Source organism: Chelon labrosus, assembly GCF_963514085.1.
Source record: "Chelon labrosus genome assembly, chromosome: 5".
Classification (NCBI taxonomy): Eukaryota; Metazoa; Chordata; class Actinopteri; order Mugiliformes; family Mugilidae; genus Chelon; species Chelon labrosus.
Window position 1 is genome coordinate 4653984 of NC_140341.1, and position 23858 is coordinate 4677841.

General features: G+C 42.0%; 1 protein-coding gene across 2 annotated transcripts in view; it reads left to right on the top strand.

Annotated features, from left to right (window-relative positions):
* Positions 1-22743, top strand: part of lrch1 (leucine-rich repeats and calponin homology (CH) domain containing 1) — a 92036-nt gene extending 69293 nt beyond the window's left edge. For both annotated transcript variants that reach the window (XM_084544677.1, XM_084544678.1), the window contains 4 exons: positions 8933-9042; positions 9546-9683; positions 9771-9848; positions 17454-22743. In XM_084544677.1, the coding sequence (XP_084400803.1) occupies positions 8933-9042; positions 9546-9683; positions 9771-9848; positions 17454-17567 (440 nt within the window). In that variant the 3' untranslated portion in view covers positions 17568-22743. The remainder of the gene's footprint in view (positions 1-8932; positions 9043-9545; positions 9684-9770; positions 9849-17453) is intronic.
* Positions 22744-23858: the final 1115 nt, after the last annotated feature.

Genomic DNA, 23858 nt, shown 5'->3' on the forward strand with positions numbered 1-23858 from the left:
TTCTCCGTCTACGCAATATTCGAATTGATTGTTTTGGATCAATAAAGATGGAACACATGGAGGAAAGGTTAACTGAGGAGGTTCGGAGATAGAAACATTTGTCCGACTTGGCGAAATGTCGGGGAAAGTTTCAGTCGCCATTGATGAAGGTGAAGCAGGAAGTAGAAACAAAACTGAACCCGACTGGCTAAAAAGACACAGCGCCGACTAGTGTTTGGGTGGTGGTGTTACAGAGCGAGCCAGACTGACGAGCGCACAAGTATAAATGGCTCGCTCGCGCCCAAAATTACTGGCAAATACTCATCTGTACCTCAGCCATGACGGAAAAAATGTGGAAATATAAATGTAGATCCTTCTCGTGTTGTTTGACTCTGTCCTAAAATCATTTCCCAACTTTTGGGAAGATGTTCACCTAACTATTGTCTGAATCCTGGGTTGTGGTATACCTAGGTCGTGTATGCTGCTGTATTTTGGCAGTATGACAGGAAATGTGTTTAAAAGACGACGAATATTTAATGAAAATCTTGTTAGTAGCCTGTAAGAAAGCAATCTCGAAGAAGTTCGTATAAGCCAGACCCACCAACAGCGGAAGATTGTGACTGAAATATATGTTACGGAGCAACTGACTCATAAGATAAGGATCCAAGAGGAACAATGTTGAGAAAAAAATCAGAAATGGACTGACTGTACACCAACGACGGGACAAGGTCTTTCACACTGATCGTAATAGAAAACAAACTATAAAGACGACAAACCAGCTTGTTATATTTCTGATGTTAGTATTAGCTTTTTTGTTAATAAATGGCTCGCACCGGCGTCGGCTACGTACGTAGGTTACGCACTTTCCTCTTGTTCCCTCTTGGGTTCCTCTCCTCATCGGCTCTTGTCAGCGCGCCACAAAGCAACATTTTTATTACGTGCCGCTACTGCGCTGTCACGACGTGGCCTACATGTGTTGTGCATTTAGAAAGTCTTAAATCTAACAGGCAGCGTAAGACATCAGAGGCCATATTAGGAAAGTCTGTTTGGTCTCCAGTCCTGCGTTAGTGTTTGTGTGTAACATCTGCCCCGTGAATGAGACCGAGCTCGTTTGTTCGTGTGTGTGTGTGTGTGTCTATTTTTAGTCCTTATATTTTAAGTGCTGGATAATGGTCCCTAAAGGACTATCCTACTTCCAGAGGAATGGAGTCCAAGATTTCGGATGGATCACAGCCCTGTGTGTGTGTTTGTACTTGCGCTCGTGTATCTTTGCGAGGACCAGTTTGCCTTTTTGGTTGAGGTTACACCGAGGGTGGGGGGGTTGTATTGTTACTGAGAGTCCTTACAATGAAGGAACTGTGTGTGTGTCCTTCCTGAGGCGATCTGTTTCGGTGACTAGGCTCTGATACTTTAACTCTGAGCTTTGAGCGGTTTATAAATGTGTGAACGTTAACGCGAACTGTCAGAGGCTTTTTGACTTGACAATCTCACCACTTTCAGTTTCAGGGTTTTTTTTAGCCTCAGTCGGCTTCGTTTTACTTTGTTTTATTTTTATTCATTTCACATCGTTTGCTGCCTTTTTTCCCGCTTTTCCTGTTTTTCCTTTTATTCCTTTTACTTCCAGTCACCGTAGCCCCTTTCTACGTCGCGCCAGCCGCTAACCACTGTGGCTGAAAAATGAAGTGCCAAAAGCTGCAGTGCTTCAACTTGCGGCTGCCTCCGACAGACCTCCACATTCAAATGGAAATACAGCAGAAACGAACATGTTTAACATGTTAACACACCTGTTTAAATGACACCGATCAGGCATAACATTATGACCACCTTGTGCCTCCAAAACAGTTAGTGACTCATCAGAGAATGGACATAGGCCTTCTGAGGGTGTCCTGTGGTGTCTGAAAACAGGATGTTGTTGGGGGGGGGGCTTTGAGGGGAGGGGCCTCTGTGGATCATCCCACAGATACTTGATCAGTTTGGGATCTAGTGAATTTGGAGGCCAGGTCAACACCTTGTGCTGTTCTTCATGTTGTTTTTTAGTTGTTCCTAAAGCGTTTTTGGTTTTTGGACACTCCTTGATGGCAGCAGCCATTGCTATGGGGTGGGGGTCAGAGCCTAACGGTTTGTAGATAACAGGTGACAGGTGGGCGTCTTCTCAGGTTGCCAGCTGTCTGCTTTGGCATCACCTAACCCACCAGTTGCACAGAGCAAACATGTTTAGTCACGTGACTTCGGTTCTTCTTCTTCTATCCTTGGCAGCTTTGCCGCTAGCCAACCACCATTAAAACATTAGATGATAAAGACATTTTGACGCTACAAGGACGTGGTTTTGATTTCATGGCAGACCTAAAATAAATAACTAAAAAAATCGGACTTGGTTGAAGACCGATCTGATCCGATCTTTTAAATAAAAAGCCTGAATCGGCCTGGACACCGATCTCCTGATACCAGTTGGGATGTCCCGAGCATGAAGTGACCTACAGCAATCCACCTGCATGTAGCAGCAGTTTGGTGATGGCTCACATCTCTTTGAGTTGCAGCAGTGACAGATCCTCCTCACGCATCAGGACGTCAGCCGCTCTTTGTTCTGCCTGAGGTGATCTCATGTTTGCCGCTGCAAGGCCCCTCCCCCCCCCCCCCCCCCCCATCCGTTCTGCAGCGCTATGTGTTTCTACATGAGCAGCTTATGCGTGATACGATTATGACTAATGGTCTATAATGGGTTCAGGCCTCAGGGAGGGTGACATCGCGCTCCCATCATCACCGCCGCTGACCTCATTAGCAACCAATCATCACCCCGAGAGTGTGAGAGTGTAGACGAGTATCGCCCATGTGATCGGTCCTTGGATGTTTCTGCCTGTATTTTTAAGCATGTGATTGCTTGAGTGTGTGTGTGTGTTGGTTTTGTTGGCGCGTAAAGTGCATATGTATATATGTTTAGCTGTGTGTGTGTGCGCCAAGGTTAAAGTGTATTAAAACTGTCAGTGCATGCAACGGGTACATTTTAAGATCTGATTTATGTTGCAGCTGCACAATAAACTGGTTGAAGAGATAGGAAATAAAATGAACTATGATCAGGCGTAACATTATGACCACCTTCCTAATATTGTCAGGTCTCCCTTGTGGTGACTCATCAGAGAATGGACATGGGCCTTCTGAGGGTGTCCTGTGGTGTGTGGCAACAGAATCTTGTTAGTTGGGGGGCCTTTGAGGAGAGGGTCCTCTGTGGATCATCCCACAGATACTTGATCAGTTTGGGATCTAGTGAATTTGGAGGCCAGGTCAACACCTTGTGCTGTTCTTCATGTTTTTTTGAGATGTTCCTAAAGTGTTTTAGGACTGCATCCTGCTGGGGATGGCTGCTGCCATCAAGGAGTGTCATTGCTATGGGTTGGGGGTGCCTGGTCTGGTCTAGGTGGGTGCTACATGTCTAAGGAACATCCACACCAATGAATCCCAGGTCCAAAAGTTTCACAGCAGAACATTGGATTGTCACAAGATGGTCAATGTTATTCGCTTCTCCTGTCAGTCGTCATAATGTTGTGGCTGATTGTCGTATGTTGACACGTCATGATGTTAAGTATGCTCCTACTGACAGGAATACCAAAACTGACCGAATATGTTACAGAGCGGGAATCGAACCGGTGACCTCCTCTGTCTGCTGAGTCGTGCAGAAACTGATCCAGATCTCATCTCAGAAACAAACACTCTGAGAAAGTTTCTCTTTCTCTCACACAAAAGCACAGTTAATGTTGAGCCATATCAGAGCAGTGATCAGCTGATACGACTGAACAGAGACGGAGAGGAAGGTGTGGCCGTGGAATAAATCAGCGAGAGTGATGAGAGAGATATTCTTAGACTTGTTAGGTAATGATGAGCTCATGCGTGTTTGTTATTATCAGTGAAAAAGATCCGGCGGGAAAACAGGGAGGGATTAACTGAGGAGGTTTCGGAGATGCAATCATTTGTACGACTCAGTCTCCGTTGTTGAAAGAGAAGCAGGAAATAGAAACAAAAATGAACCCGACATGGTGCCGACTAGTGTTTGGGTGATGTTGTTACAGAACGAGCCAGACTGACGAGAGCACAAGTATTAAAGGCTCGCACTGGTGTAGGCTATGTACGTAGGTTACGGCTTCTATGTCCCGCAGAGGTATAAACTCCGCTTTCTGCCACAAGAAAAATCTGTAGGTGGGAAGTTGTTCTGACTTCCAGGATAAGCAGTTGCCTTTGTTTTAGCTTTGTTATGGATTTAAAGGGAGTAACTTGACTCACACCGTGTTTTCCTTGCTCCAGGTTAGAACAGAAAGAAAATGAATTCATTGCATGGCTTCATGCTAAGAGGAAATGTGAATGTCGGCGCCCTTGATTCATTCATTATTCAGATCGTCATTAATATTCTCAGCCGAATGTGACAAGGCACTCTCTACAGCGCGGGCAGCAGACTGGAGCTTGTCTGAATCTACGGGGGGTCCGTCCACGTTCCCACGTCTAGCTCTCCAACATGTTGTTCACGCGGGATAGACCTGACTTCCTCTCCTACAGGAGAGTTGAACTAAGGATCTGAAGAGCTGACTGGTTACTTACTCGAATGTGTCCCAATGAGCTGCAGTGGGAATGTTGCTTGCCCAGTTCCGTACAGTACTCATAAACCTTTTACGCTGAATACTAAATCTTCAAGACATTGCAGTTTATACATCTAGACGGGTGAGCATTCTCTTATATGTATTAATGTTTTATTATTATTCATTTCTTTTTAATGGATCAGGATTTTAAGATAAAACTAAACCTCGAAACCAAAAAAATTCATAGACATTAAGGAAAATTTTCGTCCGAAAACCGAAAATACACTTTTCGGCCGAAAATTGCTGCGTTTGTTGCTTGCATCATCACAACGTCCTGTTTCGGCCATGTTGTTTCGGCCGTGTCGTTTCGTTTCGGCCGTGTTGTTTCGGCTGGGTCGTTTCGTTTCGGCCGTGTTGTTTCAGCCGCGTGGTTTCGTTTCGGCCGTGTCGTTTCGTTTCGGCCGTGTTGTTTCGGCCGTGTCGTTTCATTTCGACCGTGTTGTTTCGGCCGTGTCGTTTCGTTTCGGCCGTGTCGTTTCGTTTCGGCCGTGTTGTTTCGGCTGTGTCGTTTCGGCCGTGTTGTTTCGGCCGTGTTGTTTCGGCTGTGTCGTTTCGGCTGTGTTGTTTCCGCGATAAATTTTTGGCCGAAAAACGGCCCAAACATGCATTTTCAGTTTTCGGCCGAAAATTTCCGGACTTTAATGGCCGGAACAACACTTGCAAGCAACAACCAAAGCAATTTTCGGCCGAAAATGGCCCAAAAGCGCATTTTCGGTTTTTCAGAGTAAAATTTTCGGTGCATCCTGTAATTTGTTTGAATAATTCAGTATTTCACACACCAAACACACAATAAAAAGCTAGATTTGCATGTTTGTCTCATCTGACAAACATTTAATCACTTCTTGATTTTAAAAGAAATTAATGCACCTCACTTTTATGTCCCACTGGCCCACACACAGATGATTTTTACACCAGTTTTTTGTTTAATGAGATTTTTCTCAAAATCGCTGCGGTTGTTGCTTGCATCATCACAACATCCTGTTTTTTTCGTACTTTTATCGCCAAAACAACACGTGCAAGCAACAACCGCAGCAATTTCTGGCCGAAAATGGCCCAAAAGTGCATTTTTGGTTTTCGGACGAAAATTTTCGGTGCATTCCTAATAGACATTAGTTAAAGCTTCACACGACAGACACAAAACTGCTGCCCGAAACCCTCTGGACATTAAACCAGGGTGATGTGAAAGCTGCGCGGTCAATCCCATTCAATCCAAGCTGATCTGCACCATTCAGTCCGTTCAAGTTTCCCAATATAATCCAATCTTTAAAAACAAATTTCCAGCCTCAGGGACAAAGTCCACCCATTCATCACAATCTGTGTTCAGCCATTTCCAGGTTAACAGCTTCTGTTACTTGCATCTGTGGAGTTAATCTCTCTCTGTGCATTTCTTTATCTCGTGAGGGATGGAGGGAGTCACCTCCTCCAAGATCTTGTAGAAACACAAGATCTTTCAGCGTGTTTTTTACATTTAGTAAAATATGAATACAGACTTGGAGACATTCAGAGAGAAGAAGAGTGGAGGCGGCCTTCAACTACTTCAGGAAACTAGGGAGATAAAACTATTTACCCTTCAGGATCTCCTTCCTTTCTCTACGTGCCTCCCTCTGTGACTGCATGCCAGTCAGGATTATCCTGAGAGTCAAACAGACAACTCGCTGCCGAGCCTTTATTCCGTTGTTCCTTAGAGTCTAGCAACGTTTCCACCGCAGGAGCTTTCACCGTAGACCAAGAACCTCCTGAGCTCTCAGTTTCTAACTCCGGGGAGATGGTTTTACCTTCTTGGAGGTAGAACAGGAATCTCTGGCTCCAGCTTTTTAAAAACCTGCAACTGAAATCAAGCAGACGGGAAAAAGACGGAAATTTGTGACAAAGTCCAGACATCGTTAAGTATTTACGCGGGGGAAGAATTTTAGAAGGTGAACTTCAATGTTTGATCTCTGGTTCCTGTTATCAGGCACGTAACAGATTACATTAACATTTAGTTTCTTCTGAATGTCTCTTTAAAACGTCACTGGAACTATTTTCCAGGTTCTTTTCGGAAACATGGCTTCAGTTCAAACCTGGCCGTCTGCCCGTCTGCATTGAGAAGACTCTCGTGAGCATCTTACCTGAACCTGAGATGCATCTTATCACAAAACCCCCACCCCCTCCTCCTTCCTTTGGTTTTAAATTAAATCCCACCTGTGCAGTAATCTCATGATGCATGCAGTTTAGTAAGTAGCTAACTCCCCTTACCCTGAGGAGAACGCTGTGATAGGATGCAGGTCAAAGTGTTAAAAAAAAAAAAAAAAAAAAACATTCACATCCTGCAGCCCTCACTCCTTCACTCCTCATACCGGGTAGAGAGGTTCTCTAGCTCCCCCCTGTGGTGGCTCAGAGGAACTACAGGGACACAGTTGAGCTTCATTCAGCCCTAAAAGGCAGATTTATGCTCGTGGAGATGAGGACAGTGAGGAGTGTCTGAAGCTTCTTCACTGTTTAAAACCACGTTGCTCTGTTTTTTCTGTCTTGGTGTTTTGTCTTTGTCGTGAAAAAGCTTCAGCCTCAGTGTGTTACCGGGTTTGAAGCGAACAGGAATTCAGTGTTTTTTGACAATTCTCCTGAGTTTCTCTCATTCTTCATCAACGTTCCTCCTCTGTGTCTGTTCTGGGGTGTCTTTTTGAGCTTTTGACAAACGCCCAGATTGGGTGAGTGGCACAACGTCTTCAAAACCCTCTAAAAGTCCAGTTGCCTTTGTGTCAGCTTGTGTTTTTTAAATACGCTGCTTTTCTTTTTCTTGTAGGATTGCAAACATTCATTTATTTATATGTTTTCATTCATGTTTTCATGTTTCACTACATTACCCTGCATTAAACAATAAGTTTTGACATTTTGGACTATTTGTTATATTTAGTTCATTAGACCTTTAACTTAAAAAGCAGATAACTGTCAGAATGAATCAAATTCACCTCCCTATGCCTCACGCATCCAGAATGAATGACCAGCTGATCAGTGTGATTCAGGAGAGGTCAGCTCTGTACAGGGTCTCAGTCACTAATACAGTCTACTGCCACCTGCTGGTATGAACCATTATCTCATCACATGCAGGTGCAGAGTCACCGTTTGTGCCAGCTGGCTGTGTTTGTGTTGCATTCAAGTGCAGGTTTATGGTCCAGACAGACGATAAGACTGTTTCCCTCCTGGAGTCTCTGCTCAGTTTGTCCCGCAGCTGCTGCAGAGAAATAGTCCAGCATATGAAGTATAATCCTGGAGAGACGCAGGCTTTAATGTGTAAAATGCAGGGTTTTTAAAGCCGTTTATCTGAAGGCCGTTTTAATGGACTCTCGTCACGTGACGGAGCCGGATGCTGAAAGTGCCCTGAGCTTTGACTGCATGAGTGCACGCTGAAGATTCGCTTGCGTAACCTTTCTGCATCTTTTATGGGGGAAAAAAAATGTTATTTTTCTTTCTGTGTCGGTGCATATTTGTGCATGACATTAATGGATGTGTTTCTACACCTCTGGATCTTTTCTGCATCTCATCTTCCTCTTGAAGAATCAAAGAACTGTTCATTAAAGATCAGTTTTGGTGGGTTTTAAGAAACGCACAAACATATTTAATCTAAATGATGAATGACACCAGAATCTGTGGGCAGCAACGTTGAAAATGTGTCTCCAATCTCTGTTATCTTCTTCTGTTGAAAGAATTTATCAACAGTTTTGTTGCAAGAGATGTTACTGGGAGCCTTTGAGGGGAGCGGCCTCTGTGGATCATCCCACAGATACTTGATCAGTTTGGGATCTAGTGAATTTGGAGGCCAGGTCAACACCTTGTGCTGTTCTTCATGTTTTTTTAGTTGTTCCTAAAGCGTTTTTGTGGCTGCATCCTGCTGGGGATGGCTGCTGCCATCAAGGAGTGTCATTGCTATGGAGTGGGGGTGCCTGGTCTGGTCTAGGTGGGTGCTACATGTCTAAGTAACATCCACACCAATGAATGCCAGGTCCAGAAGTTTCCCAGCAGAACACTGAATTGTCACAAGATGGTTTAAATGTTATTTCCTGCGAGTGGTCATAATGTAGTGGCTGATCGGTGTATATCTGATCAGGTTTTTTTTTTTGTTTTGTTTTTGTTTTTTTACATTTAAGAGCTCTTCTCATGTAAACTAGGTGTTCTTGAATGTCTCAGTCTAATGTTACCCGTCTTCTTCTTCTGCTCCTCCTTCTTCTTCTGCTCCTTCTTCTGCTTCTTCTTCTTCTTCTTTTTCTTCTTCTCCTTCTGCTTCTTCTTCTCCTTCTTCTGCTTCTTCTCCTTCTTCTTCTTCTGCTTCTTCTTCCTCTTCTTCTTCGCTGCAGTGTTCCTGCGGAGCCACAAGAGTCTGGAGACTGTGGATCCTCAGTTCACCATGAGGAGAAAGATGGAGCAGCTGCGAGAGGAGCTGGAGCTCATGGAGCAGCTGAGAGACGTGAGACTTACTCTTCTGTTTTCAACCTTTTTAAATTGTCCACCTTACCTTCTCTAATCAGCGACATTAGTCCACTCTGAAGCAGATGAGGCTCACTTTTCACATTTTCATTTAATATTTACAACCAAACTCGCCTTTCACGTGATTTAAATCCTTGCTGAGGCCTTGAATTTTAACGTGCACCTCAGAGTTTCTGTATCTTATCAGCTCAGCGAGGAATCTGGCAGAAGCTCATCCAGTGATCAGTTATAGTGGCAGCAGCAGATTCCAGGGTTTCACTGTTTATTTCTTTTTCATTTAAAGTATGCAGACTTAGCTTTTAGCAGTTCCTGTTTGGTTTGTATCCCTAGATGCAACCATCACTGGATTTCTTTAATCTATTTCCATGTTTTTTAAGATATATACAGGAAGTAGATATTTAATTTATTCATTTCTCTGTCGATGCACATATTGACTCAAACATACCCGCTCATTGTGTTGTTTCACTCGTCGTCCTCCCTTAGAGCATCGAGAGCAGACTGAAGGTCGCCCTTCCCGAAGACCTCGGCACGTCCCTGATGGACGGCGTCGTGCTCTGCCATCTGGCCAATCACATCCGCCCGCGCTCCGTCGCCAGCATCCACGTCCCCTCGCCCGCAGTGGTATGTCCCGGGCCGTCGGCCGCCACCTTTTCTAGGACCGCATGTAATCATGTTTGTGTTAATCTGCAACCTGCTCGTGCTTTGCAGCCCAAACTCAGCATGGCCAAGTGTCGGAGGAACGTGGAGAACTTCCTGGACGCCTGCAGAAAGATCGGCGTGCCCGAGGTAGGAGCAGCAACCACGCCTGTTACAGGAAGTGGGACCGGGGGAGGGCAGTTTTAAGTTCCTTCACAACAAAGGAACATTTTGATAAGAGTTAACACACTGGAGACTTCAGGTGGTTTCTGTCCAACTGGAAGGCTGATTTCAGACGTCATTATTTCAGAATTCTATCATGAGTTTTCATTTTTAAATCGTCTTAGAAATGAAAGACAAAAAAATCCTTCTTGAAGCTGCAGAACTTGCATCATTAGGGACATTTTTGTCCATTTAGGCAAATTTGTTCCTCTTGGCTGTGTTGGTGCATATGGCACATTTTTTTGTAACATCTCTTTCTACACAAAGTTTGAAATTCAAAAAAAAAAGAGAGAAAATAATAGGTCAGCAGAACACTGTGAAAAAAATGTACTGTCCTCTTGAGTCATTAACGACTTAAAATGACAAATTTGACTGTTTTTCTAAAAAATGAAACCCTAATATTGCAGAATGAATGATTATATTGTGTCATGGCTGTGAGATTAAAAAATGTGGTAATAATGGGAGTCAATGGGACATTTTTTTCTGCTAATGACTCAAGAGGGTGGTAAATTTTAAATCTCATCTCAAAAACTAAAATGCATCCAAGTCAGTATTTTAGATAATCTTGGTCATATCCAAGATTGATTTGGAAAAAAAAACAAATGCCTGAGTACCCCAACATTATTTTTATGGAAAATAACTCATTTCCTTCCCGTTTCCACCTCCAAGGCATCACGCTTTGAGAGTGCAGCTTATACAGCATAACATGTTAACTTAACTGCTGCCGAAGGGCATTCTGCAAGTCGGTCCGGGGATTTAAACCGGCAACCTCCAACCTGAAAGCACCTCCAGTTCTTCAGAGAATCAGCCTGAAGCAAACAGCTGTTGTCAACACGGTTTCCTTGTCAGGCGACTCTGTTGACCTGAGATGGAGAAGAAACTGTGAAAAGTGTCCTGCAAAAAAAAAAACAACTGAAATCTTTACATTAACTGCAACATTTGCAGCTTTCATTATTGTGATCTATGTCTCTACCTGAGGTTTTCTGCAGGACACTAAACTGTAAACCAGATATGGGACGAAGGCTGATGGTTCCCTATAGCAGCGTTTTTGTAGAATCCTCCTCCTCAATCAGAATAAATGAACTCTTTTCTATCAATATCTGACTTTAAACTGGTAGAACAACACTTAAATGTCTAAGGTGTCTAATGTAAAACTTGAGAGTCACTCAGCCTTTCCTCTGGTCTGGTTTCATGTCCCACCTGCCCAGTTTATATTTTCATTATTTTGTTTAACGTCGACGTTTAACGCTGATTCATTGTCACCGTCATCGCTGCCTGCGGCTTCTGGCTTCCCCCATCCTGACAAGAGCCCGTCAGAACGCCGGCTTCAGTCTGAAGCAGAGCTGTGTGAGGCTACGCTCAGATGTGACGTTTTTTTTTTTTTTTTTCTTGTAAACGCATTTAGCTGTGTTCCTCCAGCAGCTTGAAGTGGGTCTTAGCGCGCCGACCGAGAGTGTAAAAGGAGAACGGGGTGTTGGGTTGCAGGTGTAGCAGATGAACACGTGTCCTGAATCTGTCCATTTACTGTTTATACACTCGGAGCAGTGGATTCTGGGGAATGCAGAAGAAAAAAAAAAAAAAGAACTAGCATGAAAAGTTGAACATGTTGAGGGAAGCACACTGATTAGCTTTATGGCTGGAGTTAGATGTTCAGATTGATGCTGAAGTCAAAGCGAGCAGCTGATTAGCTCAGCATCAACTGCTGGCTTAAGGCTCATATTAGTGATCAGTTTGATCTCTAAACTCATTTCCCACCATGTCAATCAGTTCCTGTATGACTGAAGTAAACAACAGTGAAATGAGGCAGAGTATGTGTCAGCTGGTATTTGTACAGTTAAAGGAAGGAAGGAAGGAAGTGTCATTAGTAAACAGGAAACTGCTGCTTGTTCAAACCATTATAATGATAATACACCGATCAGGCGTAACATTATGACCACCGTCCTGATTCAACAGTTAGTGACTCATCAGAGAATGGACATGAGCCTTCTGAGGGTGTCCTGTGGTGTCTGGCAATAGAAAGTTCTTAGTGGGGGGGGGGTCTTTGAGGGGAGGGGCCTCTGTGGATCATCCCACAGATACTTGATCAGTTTGGGATCTAGTGAATTTAGAGGCCAGGTCAACACCTTGTGCTGTTCTTCGTGTGTTTTTGAGTTGTTACTAAAGCGTTTGTGGTTTTTGGACACTCCTTGATGGCAGCAGCCATTGCTATGGGGTGGGGGTGCCTGGTCTGGTCTGGTCTAGGTGGGTGCTTACATGTCTAAGTAACATCCACACCAATGAATGCCAGGTCCAGAAGTTTCCCAGCAGAACATTGAACTGTCACAAGATGGTCAAAGTTATTTACTTCTCCTGTCAGTGGTCATAATGTTATGGCTGATCGGTGTATATGCACATCATTTAGAAACCTAAGTGGTGAATGTTAGAAAGCTCAAAATGTCACATCACTGAGATTATTTTGTACCTTTTTTTTTTTTTTTATGAATGTGATCATTTTGTTATTTTTGTTTGTATATTTAATTTTCCTTTTTTTATATATATATAAAAAAAAACATATTCTGTTTCTTTTTTTTTCCTGCAAGAAAAGAAAGAAACGCTCGCAGGCTTTTGTTGCTTATCTGTTTGACCTTTGACCTCCATCGCTGCTTGCTGACCCCGCCTCCAGCCTCTGTGTGGACGTTGCTCACTGGCGCCGCCTACCTGCAGCCTGAATGCTTTACTGACAACCGCTTCTGCGAGCTAACGCGCTAACTGTGCTAACCCGCTGCACTGGCAAAAGCTGCTTCAACCCCGCCCCACCCCCCTCCACCCCTCTCTCCCGTTATGGGCTGCTTACTGGGACAGAGACGCAGAGGACGCGGCAGAGGTTTGGAGAGCATCCTCTCAGTAAGCATCCCTGCCCGTTGCCGTGGCAACCCCTTTGCCTGCCTTCTTTCCTTCCTTCCCTCCCTCCCGCATCTCTCCGCCACGCTCACGCTCTTGCCTGTGACCTTTGACCTCTGTATCCTTTGGTTAACCTCTCGCCTTTTCTTTCTCTTTTTTACTTTCCCGGCTGGACCGCGCCACGTCGCCTTCCTTCTCTTCCTGTTTCCTTCGACTCTCTTTATGTTTCTCTTTTACTTTCTCCTCCTTCTTTCTCTTATTCTCTCATCACTTCACTCCATCACTTGATTTTGGGTCTCTCTTTTTCCGGCTTTCATCTCTGAACGTCCTTCTTCATCCTTTCTTTTTTGTTTTCTCATATCTTTCTCCTTCACACCTTCCTTTTCTCTCTCTGGACTCCTCAACTTTCTTCCCTCCTTCTTTTGACCACACTCATTTCCATCTCAACTTTTAATCCATCTTTGTTTCTACCTTTTCCCTGCATCCATTATTTCCTAAATCCATCTGTACGTTCTCTTCATCGTTCTCTTCGTCCTTTCCCCTGCCATCCCCTTTTCTTTTCATCATGTACCCCTCTTCATCCCTTCATTCCCTCATCCCTCACCCCCCCTCCCCTCCCAACGGGGGGCCGCCAGTCTTCCCTCTGTTCGCCCTACGACATCATCCAGTGCCGCCTGCAGCCGGTGCGCGCCACGGTCCGGGCGCTGGTCGCCTTGGGTACGACCCCTCCGGACGGGAAGCGGGACGAGGCGGCGCCGATTCCGAGCCCCGTCGCCTCCTCCGCGGTGGGGGCGTCCGGGACTCCCTCGTTGGTTTCTGTCACCACTCAGACCCCGCCCCCCGCCTGGCAGATCTGGGACATTGTCGGCTCGAGCCTGGTTCACGTCCTCTGCCTCGTCCTGCTCTTCGTGGCCTATAGCTGGAGCGAGCTGACGTAGCCGTGGCGACAGCCTCCTGTCAGTCACCTGCCAGCCCTGCCCTCCTCCTGCCCATGCTCCTCCTCCTGCCCAGGCTCCTCCTCCTACTTATTTCGGCTGCATTTATGTCACATGGGAGAAATGAAACATTAAAAGGCTGCAACATATTTATGTTATTTTAAGTTTGGGAGCTATACAAATCCAAATAAGGGAACACATTTTAATTTAATTTATAATTTTTTTTGTCTTTTTTTTTTAAACGCCACCACTCCTGCCCGTGTGACACAAATGCCGACGCCCCTCCCCTCTCCTCCCGTCCTTGTTTGACGTCTCTTTGCAATGAGGCGACACAGAATCAGAAGCGGGGACGTGGAGCTGCAGGTTACTTTAAGTCACTGATGTCTTACCAACATGTCCATACCCAGCAGGGATAATCACACCTGTACAGGTTTATTTATCATCACACCTCCCCTCCCCCCACGGAACAGATTCGGATTAGTGCGTATGAACGGCATGTGTCGCCTCAAATCTCCCAGCATCTCTTTGGCGCCATCATGGAGGTCCGATGGACAATTGGTTGCAAATCTGCAGACACAAAAATAATGGCTAAAGAGTTCGTATGATTGACTTTAACTTCACATGGACACTAATTCTCCAAGGTGATTTAGGAAATATTGCAGGAGAGCAGCTAGAATTGAAGACATTTACCCTGGTAATGGAAGCAGATATGTTCAGGTCAATAGAGGTCAGCTGGCTCCCTCTGACAGATCAAGATCATCTGCATAAAAGTGGAAGATATTAAGAAAGTTTTACTTATTCTCCAAGAATGAGCTCCATATAGAGGTGTTATACTGTTATATATATATATATATATATATTCAGGGTTCATAGTGTAGAGACAGCACAGATAAAGTCATTAGTTTGAGGCTGACGGATCAGAAGTTCCTGCAACGCCAAGCAGGATGTTGGGAGATGTAGTTTTTTGTCTGATCATCTGAACCCTGAATCCGCTCTGACTGGCATTAATATGCAGACAGTAATCAGAGTAACTGTCCTGTTGGATTAAAAATGCCTCAAGCCTGAACAGACTGACCTGAAGGACTTTTAAATCAGACTCAGAGTGGTGGTGTAAACACTATAATAACCATATAATAATTATAATAGTCTGCCGTTTTCTCTCTGGTTAGTGGAATAAATCCATTCTCTCTGAGCTTGTCTGCTCCACGTGGGGTAAAAACATCAGGTTGAGGAGTTTCCAGGAGGGACAGAAACATGGAGGTAGAAAAACAAGATGAACCAAGATGGAATCCATGTGGACGGAGACGATGGAGATGTTGGAGACACACTAAAGAAACACTTGTAGAGTTTCTTGAAGACGTTTCGCCTCTCATCCAGGTGGCTCCTTCAGAAGAACCAGACATCCAGTTTCCTTTCTTTAGTGCTTTTGGACATCATGGTCATCATCTTTTCCTGTTGAATTGATTCAGTCGATTGGAGATAAAGTTGCGGGAAAAGATCTTCTTCTTCTGCTGTTGTCATGTATCCAACATATTTTCTTTCTCACAGTTGGTAGAACCATTTATGGGGCATCTAAACACGTCTATCTGATCAGATCATCCTGGTCACGTTGGAGAAATAGTGTCCATGTTAACACGGACACCTGAGTCATTAGCGATGCTAGCTCAGTGTTTGTCCTGAAGACCTCCACCGTGGCCTCTAGATGGGATCGCTGTAGATGTGTTCAGTCAGATACAGTATCACCAACTAACTCTGAGTGTCATATGACTCCCTGCACATTTGAAGCTAAACACTTGAATACTTTTGATCTCAGAATGAGTGAACTACAGAAGCACACATGACCGGAGAACCTGCACCACTTCAGAGCTTCACAAACGCCACTGGTTCTTTTCTAGTGTTTGATCAGGAAGTGATGAGGACCTAACGGAAGCCATACTTCACCAGTTTCACTATATGTTATTTTATTTTTCTGTTGCCTGAATATTTATTTAAACCTAGTATTTGTGTTGATGTTTCAAAACTTGAGAAAATAAGATTTTTTTTTTCCTTTAATTGAACTGAAATCATTCAGATCGACTGCTCCCTGATATGCAATGTGTTTTTTTGTTTGTTTGTTTTGTTTTTTTGGGAGAATATCTGAAGGGCTATAGAAACTAGATGAAGTTTATGAAGTTAAATATTTATTGGGCTGTTTGTGTTAGAGGGTTTGATACGTAGGGGATTAGCACATCTCTCTGTCTGCGATGCCGAGAGGAATTAAAAGCTAAAGGAACGTTTGCCTTTCCCCCTGCAACTTTTTAAAACCACTGCAACTTTGCCTGTCAGCTCTTTGATGCATTCACGGAAACTGAATGAATTTTTTTTTTTTTTTATGTTGTGGACACAGAGAAAATGTCTGTTTATGAGTATTTGAGTAGTTTCTTCAAATTCTGTGAAATGATTCGAACGGTAAATGTCTTTCTTTTTTTTTTTCCCCTGTTGATGTCACATGCTGTTCTCAGACGTCCAGTGAGAGGAAGTGTTTTTATGACGTGTGTATGATATTTGACTTTGTTAACGGCTGAGGTAATAAATGCAGTTTGGGGATGTTTCCTGCTCCAATGCTGTCATTGTTCAGGCCGGTTTAAGATCTGAAATCAGGCTCTGATAGACGACTTTATTTAAAGGGGAACTACTGTTTTTTACAACCTGAACCTTATTTCTGGCATAAAATACGGTCGTTTACTCACCCATATAACTTTTTTGTAATTTGTAGTCGTTCGGGAGATATTTAGATCCGCGTATATCCATATAGTGGGAGTGAATGGGGCACCGAAACGCAGCCTCTAAACAACGCATTATCTGCCACGAAACTTGTTCATTTCAACAATATTTTGTTATGATACACTAGTGCTATTCCCCGTTGAGTCCGGAGTTACCTGTTATGATCATCCGGGGTCTGTAGATTGACTTACAGACCCCGGATGATGTCATCTCTAAGCACTGTGTGCACCTGTGACGGTCAGCTTGTTTACCTGTAATTTGCTACTGCTAGTTTTTTGCAACGTGGCTGAATATTTTTTCCGATTCTGAGTTTGTGGACGAACCATAGCAGTAGCAAATTACATATCTACAGACCCTGGATCGTTCGGGAGATATACGCAGATCTAAATATCTCCCAAACGACTCCAAATGACACCAAAGTTATATGGGTGAGTAAACAATCGTATTTTATGCCAGAAATAAGGTTCAGGTTGTAAAAAACGGTAGTTCCCCTTTAAGCGAAAACAGTAAAATGATCTAAAATCCTCTTTAAACTCAGTGTTATCACCACCAGGAGTTGATAGCAAGATTTATGTGCTCATTTCATCCCAGTTCACACAAATACAGCAAGATAACTTTAACAAATGTGTTTTAAAAGGTTTCATTTTCAAGCACAAGAGCTCTTTTTGTTGGCAAAATCTTTAAAACACTCAGGAAAAAAAAGGTTTGCAAGAAGGTCAGAGGTCAACAAAGCTTTTAGTTTTTAAGGGCAGGGCTATGGCTATCTCCTGGAAGCAGCTTGCACCAAACAACACTTAAAATCTCCATATTTAAGGTTTATTCATCACTACAACTAAAGCGTGCTCTGTGTCTAAATCCTTTGTTGTCTCTTTTCTGCCTCTGCATCTGCTCCTACACTCTTTCGTCTCCTTCCCCTTCCTCCTCCTCCTCCTCCTCTCCGACTCTGGCCTCCCAGGACAAACTGTGTCTTCCTCACCACATCCTGGAGGAGAAGGGCCTGGTGAAGGTGTGCGCCACGGTGCAGGCTCTGGTGGACGAGGCCTCCTCCAAGCACCCCCTCCTGACGTGAGGCAGGGGCGGAGACTGGGCGGAGCTTCCACCGACCGACCGACCGACGCACGCACAGCAAACGCACACCTGGATGGAAACGCTACAGCTACGCCGCGGTGCTCATTCTGCATCCCTCTCAGAGTGTTTTTAATGTTATTTAATGATGCAAAATGGGGTTAAGAGAACTAAACTTGTGGATTTATTTACTAATTCATGATAAGGGGCGACGTCTGGGAGACCGGTGGAAGACCAGCTTCTGACTGGTTGCAGGTGACTCCTCGCCATGAATCATGTGCTATAGATCGGTTTCAGGTGGACATGAGTGGAAATTAACCCCGTTTATTCAGGTAGACACAAGAATCACATACTGTCAACCGAAGGGCATGAACACAACTCGTTTTTTATTTTATTTTATCTCGATTCAGGCGCTCTTACACTGGCTGGTACCAAAACATTTGAGGCAAATCTCTCGAGAAATGAGGTTTTGAGAATAAAGTGGAAGCATTTGGAGGAAATAAAGCAGAAAGTGTGAAGTCAATGGTGTCTTCGGATGAGAAAATTAGCAGTATTATAAGATTTAATTGCAATTTTTACCAGAAAATGGTAAAGTCATAATTTTATACGAAACTTTTTTGCAATGCTGCAACATCTCTTTTGCAAAATTCTTTAGTTTTCTAAAAATCTTTATTCTCAGAACCTCTTTCTTGGGATTTAAGCCTAAATTAGTTGATGGAGCTGTTTAGCTTTTTTTTCTTTTTTTTTTTGCATACAGCCTGAAGTCATGTAACACCAACTTCACCCCTCTATAGCACACTGCCTATGCACACTTTAGCTCAATGATTTTATAAACCATCAGTTATCTGTCTTCAGACAAGAGATTTTATTCTACTGAGGCTTCTGGTTCTGATGCAGTGTTTCTGGACTGTGGGAGTGTTTGGATGTTCTTTCTCTCAGTTCCCTTAAAGAGAAAAAACACCAAAATGTTTTAGTCTTAACACGGAGCGAGGCGGCTCTTCACCACAAATCTATATTTAAACATTGAGATATTTATAATATAAAGAGACGCTGAGATGAGGCATTTGAGTTGTTGTACACAGTCAAAAAGAAAATAGCCCAAAAGTATTTTTCTCTAATATATTTTAGGTATATGTGCGTATGTTTTATAAGGTTTTACTCTTGACTTTTATCTGTGGAGCTTTGTGCGTGTCCCCGAAGCAGGTCTGAGTCTGTGGGGACGCTAATCTGTGTCTGTCTCTGATGGGTTGAAACAAGTCCAGGTAAATACTGTTTGGTCTTTTCTCCTGCGTCCTGTTAAACGTGTTTCCTGTCAGTGTTCACGGAGGGAAAATGGACCTGAAGCTGTTTTTAGGGATTTTTAGGGTAATGTCGCTAATGATGTTTGCTAATGTGCCAAATCAAGGGGTGCAAAACGTGGGTCACTGTGTTTCAAGGGCAAATTACACTTTCCTCAGAGCTGAGGTCACGGATGGATCACAGGAGGGGCCTACAGGGCACAGACGTAAGAGGTCAGAGCTCCAGCTAGTAGCTATTGGTCGGTTTTATTCATAGTACGACAGTTAAACAACTCAAAACGGCTACAAAGACACAAAAACAGACCACAAAAAGAAATTAAACAGCGAGAAAGATACAAAAACTGATGCAAAAAGGAATCAAGGCAACTACAGGGACACAACAAAAGACAAAAACGACACAAAAAACAGGCTGCAAAAAAGACAACTACTAAGAGACAAAAACAGATTCCAGAAATAAACAAGACGATTACAGAAACACAAAATCTGACAGCAAAAAAAGGAAAAAAATGGCTACAAAGAGACAAAACCCGACTGCAGAAAGAATCAAGACGACTTCAAAGAGACAAAACCAGACTTCAAAAAGAAACGACTACAAAGAGACAAAACAAGATTCCAGAAGTAAACAAGACGACTTCAAGAGACAAAACCAGATCGCAAAAAGAAACAAGACGACTACAAAGAAACAAAACCAGACCACAAAAAGAAACAAGACGACTGCAAAGAGACAAAACAAGATTCCAGAAGTAAACAAGACGACTTCAAAGAGACAAAACCAGACCGCAAAAAGAAACAAGGTGACTACAAAGAGACAAAAACAAGATTCCAGAAGTAAACAAGACGACTTCAAAGAGACAAAACTAGACTTCAAAAATAAACAAGACGACTTCAAAGAGACAAAACCAGACCACAAAAAGAAACAAGATGACTACAAAGAGACAAAAACAAGATTCCAGAAGTAAACAAGACGACTACAAAGAGACAAAAACAGATATCAAAACAACAAGAAAGTGACAAAAAACAGGTGCAAAAAGAAATTAGACCAATACAAAGACACAAAAATTGACCACCAATAGAAACAAGGCAACTACAGGGACACAAACTTCAAAAGAAAACAATGCAACATGGCTTTAAAAGAACATAAAACACAATGAGACAATAATGAATATAACGATTAAAACATGCAAAGTGTAACAAACCAACATTGGACGACCATAACCAAGGAGTCTCTTTCACCTGTGTGGTCAGGGGCCTCTGACATGTCTCTGCTCAGGGGCCCGTTATCTAGTAATCCATCCAGTTCTGACGCTCCTAGGGTCTTATCTGCTCACTGTCTGTTATTCATCACTCAGTTCTGTTAGTTTCCACTTGATGAAGAACTTTCAGATCTGTGCGTCTGGTTGTTATACTTCAGGATGTGGTGGCCGTGGCGTCAGCAAGGATGAGATCTCATCTAGTCACACCTCCGGATCAAACTGTCACCTTTTCAAACGAAACAAAATATAATTCTTAACAACCACAGAGTTTTAAAAATAACAAAACGCTTTTGCCGATCTGCAGAATAAGTTGATGAAGTTGTGAAATGGATTCCTGCACTCGAGTGGTTTGTGGTTGAGCTGGTCCAGACCCCTGAGGCCGGAGCTGTTGCTGTGTGAGATCAAACCGTGTGACTCAGGGCAGGTTTTGGGTTTACTACACTGTTGATGCCTCATTCCACAGCCTGCTACGTCAGCAGTGTTTCTATGTGTAAGTGTGTGTGTGAGTGTGTGTGGACATGATGGTTGCCAGTTGGCCTTTTTGAATACTGTGGCGTTGCAGACTTGGTCCAAACTATGGTTTTAAAGGATCAGAAAGTTTTTATTTATGGAGATTCTAACATTCGTGTTAAATATGTTATAGACATCAGTTGCCAAGTCCTATTTAAATTGAAGCAGTCATTGTTCTGCTTCTAAATTCCAGACAGCAAACCTGAAATTGCCCAGGGCAGCAGCAGTTTCACCCTAAACTAATAATCAGTGTTAAAATGTCGCATAACAGTTAGGTTTTACTTAAACACGACATTTAAAAGACAAAAAAAAAAAATCAGTTAAAACTCTAAAGCTCCTGAGTCACCAATGATTTTGAGAGCTTGAGAGAAATCAGTGTCAAAAACTGCAGTTCCACTAGTGACCACTTGAGGCTCCAAAAGCGAATCAGTCCCGATGTAGGCCATCGATCTCCAGTCTGTGATTGGTATTTTCAGATTAACTAGTTTGATTTAATGTAAGTGTTTCACACTCTCATTAATGTTTTTTTGGATCTTCACAAACTGGAATTTTGGAAGATTCATCTGAGGCTATTAGATACAGATAGTTTGACAGTAGTGCCAAAAACTGCAGTTCCACTAGTGACCACTTGAGGCTCCAAAAACGAGTTCATCTTCATTGACCTCCACGTTTAAAACTTTTGAGACTTTTGTTTCTATGGCTAATACCTACAATCATGACAACTGTGTGGTGAAGAATTTTCATATAAGTCAATTGTTTAAATTATATGAACGATAATTAAGGGCGTGGCTGCTTTAAATAACTTTTTTTTAATTAATTGAAAGGAAAAGGGAGTCAGGCACTGACAAGAAGGAAAGGATTTATGAAAGCGCAGAGAGTATCCACGCCTCTTACTGCCTCTTTAAAATCAAAGCCTTGGTCCAGGATCGCGTTTCTTCTGCACGTCAGAACACGACCACATGAAGCAGCAGGCCTGTATGAATGAGAGACCTTTTTAGTTTGTTTTGTTTTTGTTTTTTTCTGTGCAGCTTCGTATCCAAAGCTTGAGCTACTCAAAAGATTAAGCAGTAGAAAATAAAATCAACAAATGGATCAAGGAAGGATTCCACTGGAGGGATTTTACAGTTGCCGAAACAAACCATTTTTTCTCTCTCTCTCTCTCGTGATAAAGGCGTTGATTTAAAAGGACTGTAAGCCTGTGCACATATTATTTATCACAAGTTTCATGTACTGTACGTTTTCACCACAAAACACTCTCATCAGCAAAGCGCCTGGTTATCATCAATACACGTGATTTAGAATAATTAATGTTCATGTATTTAAACACTATGGTGAGGAAATAACCTTCATGTGCCGTTGTTTCCTGGTAACAGCGTTATTTTTCCTCTTGGATGCAGTTTTTAATCCACTCTGATGTTTCTCACAATTCCGATTCACACCAGTTTGGCTAAATGTCGTAATGAAACAGATTAAATGAGGTAATTATGGTTTCAAACCGCTCTTAAATATGTAAAAAAAAAAAAATCTGCATTTCTTTACGTGATTGCAAGTTTTCCCACAGTTCTGAACTTTGGGACAAAAAAAAAACCGCGATATACCTAAAAGCGACTGCTTCTTCGACAGTATCTGCACTTTAAACTCGTGTATTTATGTCTTTGTTTTGGCAACTGAGAAAATCTGTATTCAACTTTAGAGTTGAACTTGTACAACGGAGAGTTTCGGTGGGAAATGTGACGCTGGTGTAAATTCTGTAAATGTGTGCCTGCTGAACTTAAAGCAGTTTTTTTTATTATTTTTAAACGTCTCCTCTTTTGTATAAATGTAATTTCCAGAAACGGCCTGTACTCACATGTTTTTGTACTTTTCTGACTGGGAGCGAATTTATTTTTACGTTTCTTCTTTTTCAGGTTTGTTGAGATTTGGATGTACCATACCCCCCCCCCCCCCCCCCTTTTTTTTTTGTAACTCTTAGTGAACCTTTGTGTAATTTCTTGTACAGCAACTCAAAATCTACACGCATGACATGTCCCTGTAACGTCGCCTTAACTGCTGTGAATACTGTATATACTGTACTGTACTTCATCACTTTATCAGTAAACACCTCACCTGACCAAACAAACGCACCTTTCATTGGATCACTTCACCAGCAGCACAGTGACAACACTTCACGTTAACTGGGCTTAAATATTTCACACAATCTAAATCTTGGATTTGATGTCCAAAGTTTGACATTCATGTGCAGCATTTTTATAAATTTCCTTCGGACAGCAATGAAAATACTAAAAATAAAACTAGAAAAACTAAAATAAAAGTAGCCATGCATAATTAATGACATATTTACATATATTAATATAAATATGTACATAATAATTTAAAGCCAGTTCTAATTTATGACATGAGGCTCCGTTATGACATCTGGAAAAAAAAAATTACTTTAGTTTTTACAATTATAATTCACACAAATTCAGAAATATGAAAAATACACATTCAGATTTAATGTAATTTGAAACTTATATACAAAATATGTATAAAACCAAATTTTAATCAAATGTATTAAGTCAGATAATTACATCGTAATTTAAAATTTACAAATACTTTTGACACAAGACTCAGTTTGATTAATGTCCAAAAGAAATTAAAATTTTAATTATTTTAAATTCATTTAATTTATTATATATTATAAAATGTATTTTTTAAATTTAATTTGTAATTATTTTTAATTTATTTTTTAAGTATTTTAATTTGATTTTTAATCATTTTTAATTTAATTTGCACGAATTCTTGGTTAATTATATGCAGTTTATATAAATCCTTTTCTATCAAGAGTTATTAAATGCGCAAGTTCAAACTAAATTCTAATCATTACTTGATATTTTAATAAAATGTATATCCTACTACACATCTTTATAGTTTAAAGGCAACGATAATTTATGACAGTTTAAAAAAAATAATAAATAAATAAATAATAATAACTTGTTGTATTTATGTGTCAACATAAAATCACCCTACCTGTGGATTTTATAACTTAAAATATAATTTTAAGTTTTAACCCTTTCATGCACACATTATGAAAAAAATGGTCCAGATTTTTTTAATATTGATTTTATTACTCTATATGAGCCTAAAACTGAAAAGCATTTTGAATTTTTTAAAAATATGATTTTATATAGAAGTTATTTTACTGTCCACGTATGTGGACAGTGCGCAACAATGGGGTAAAAAATAATAAAGAGT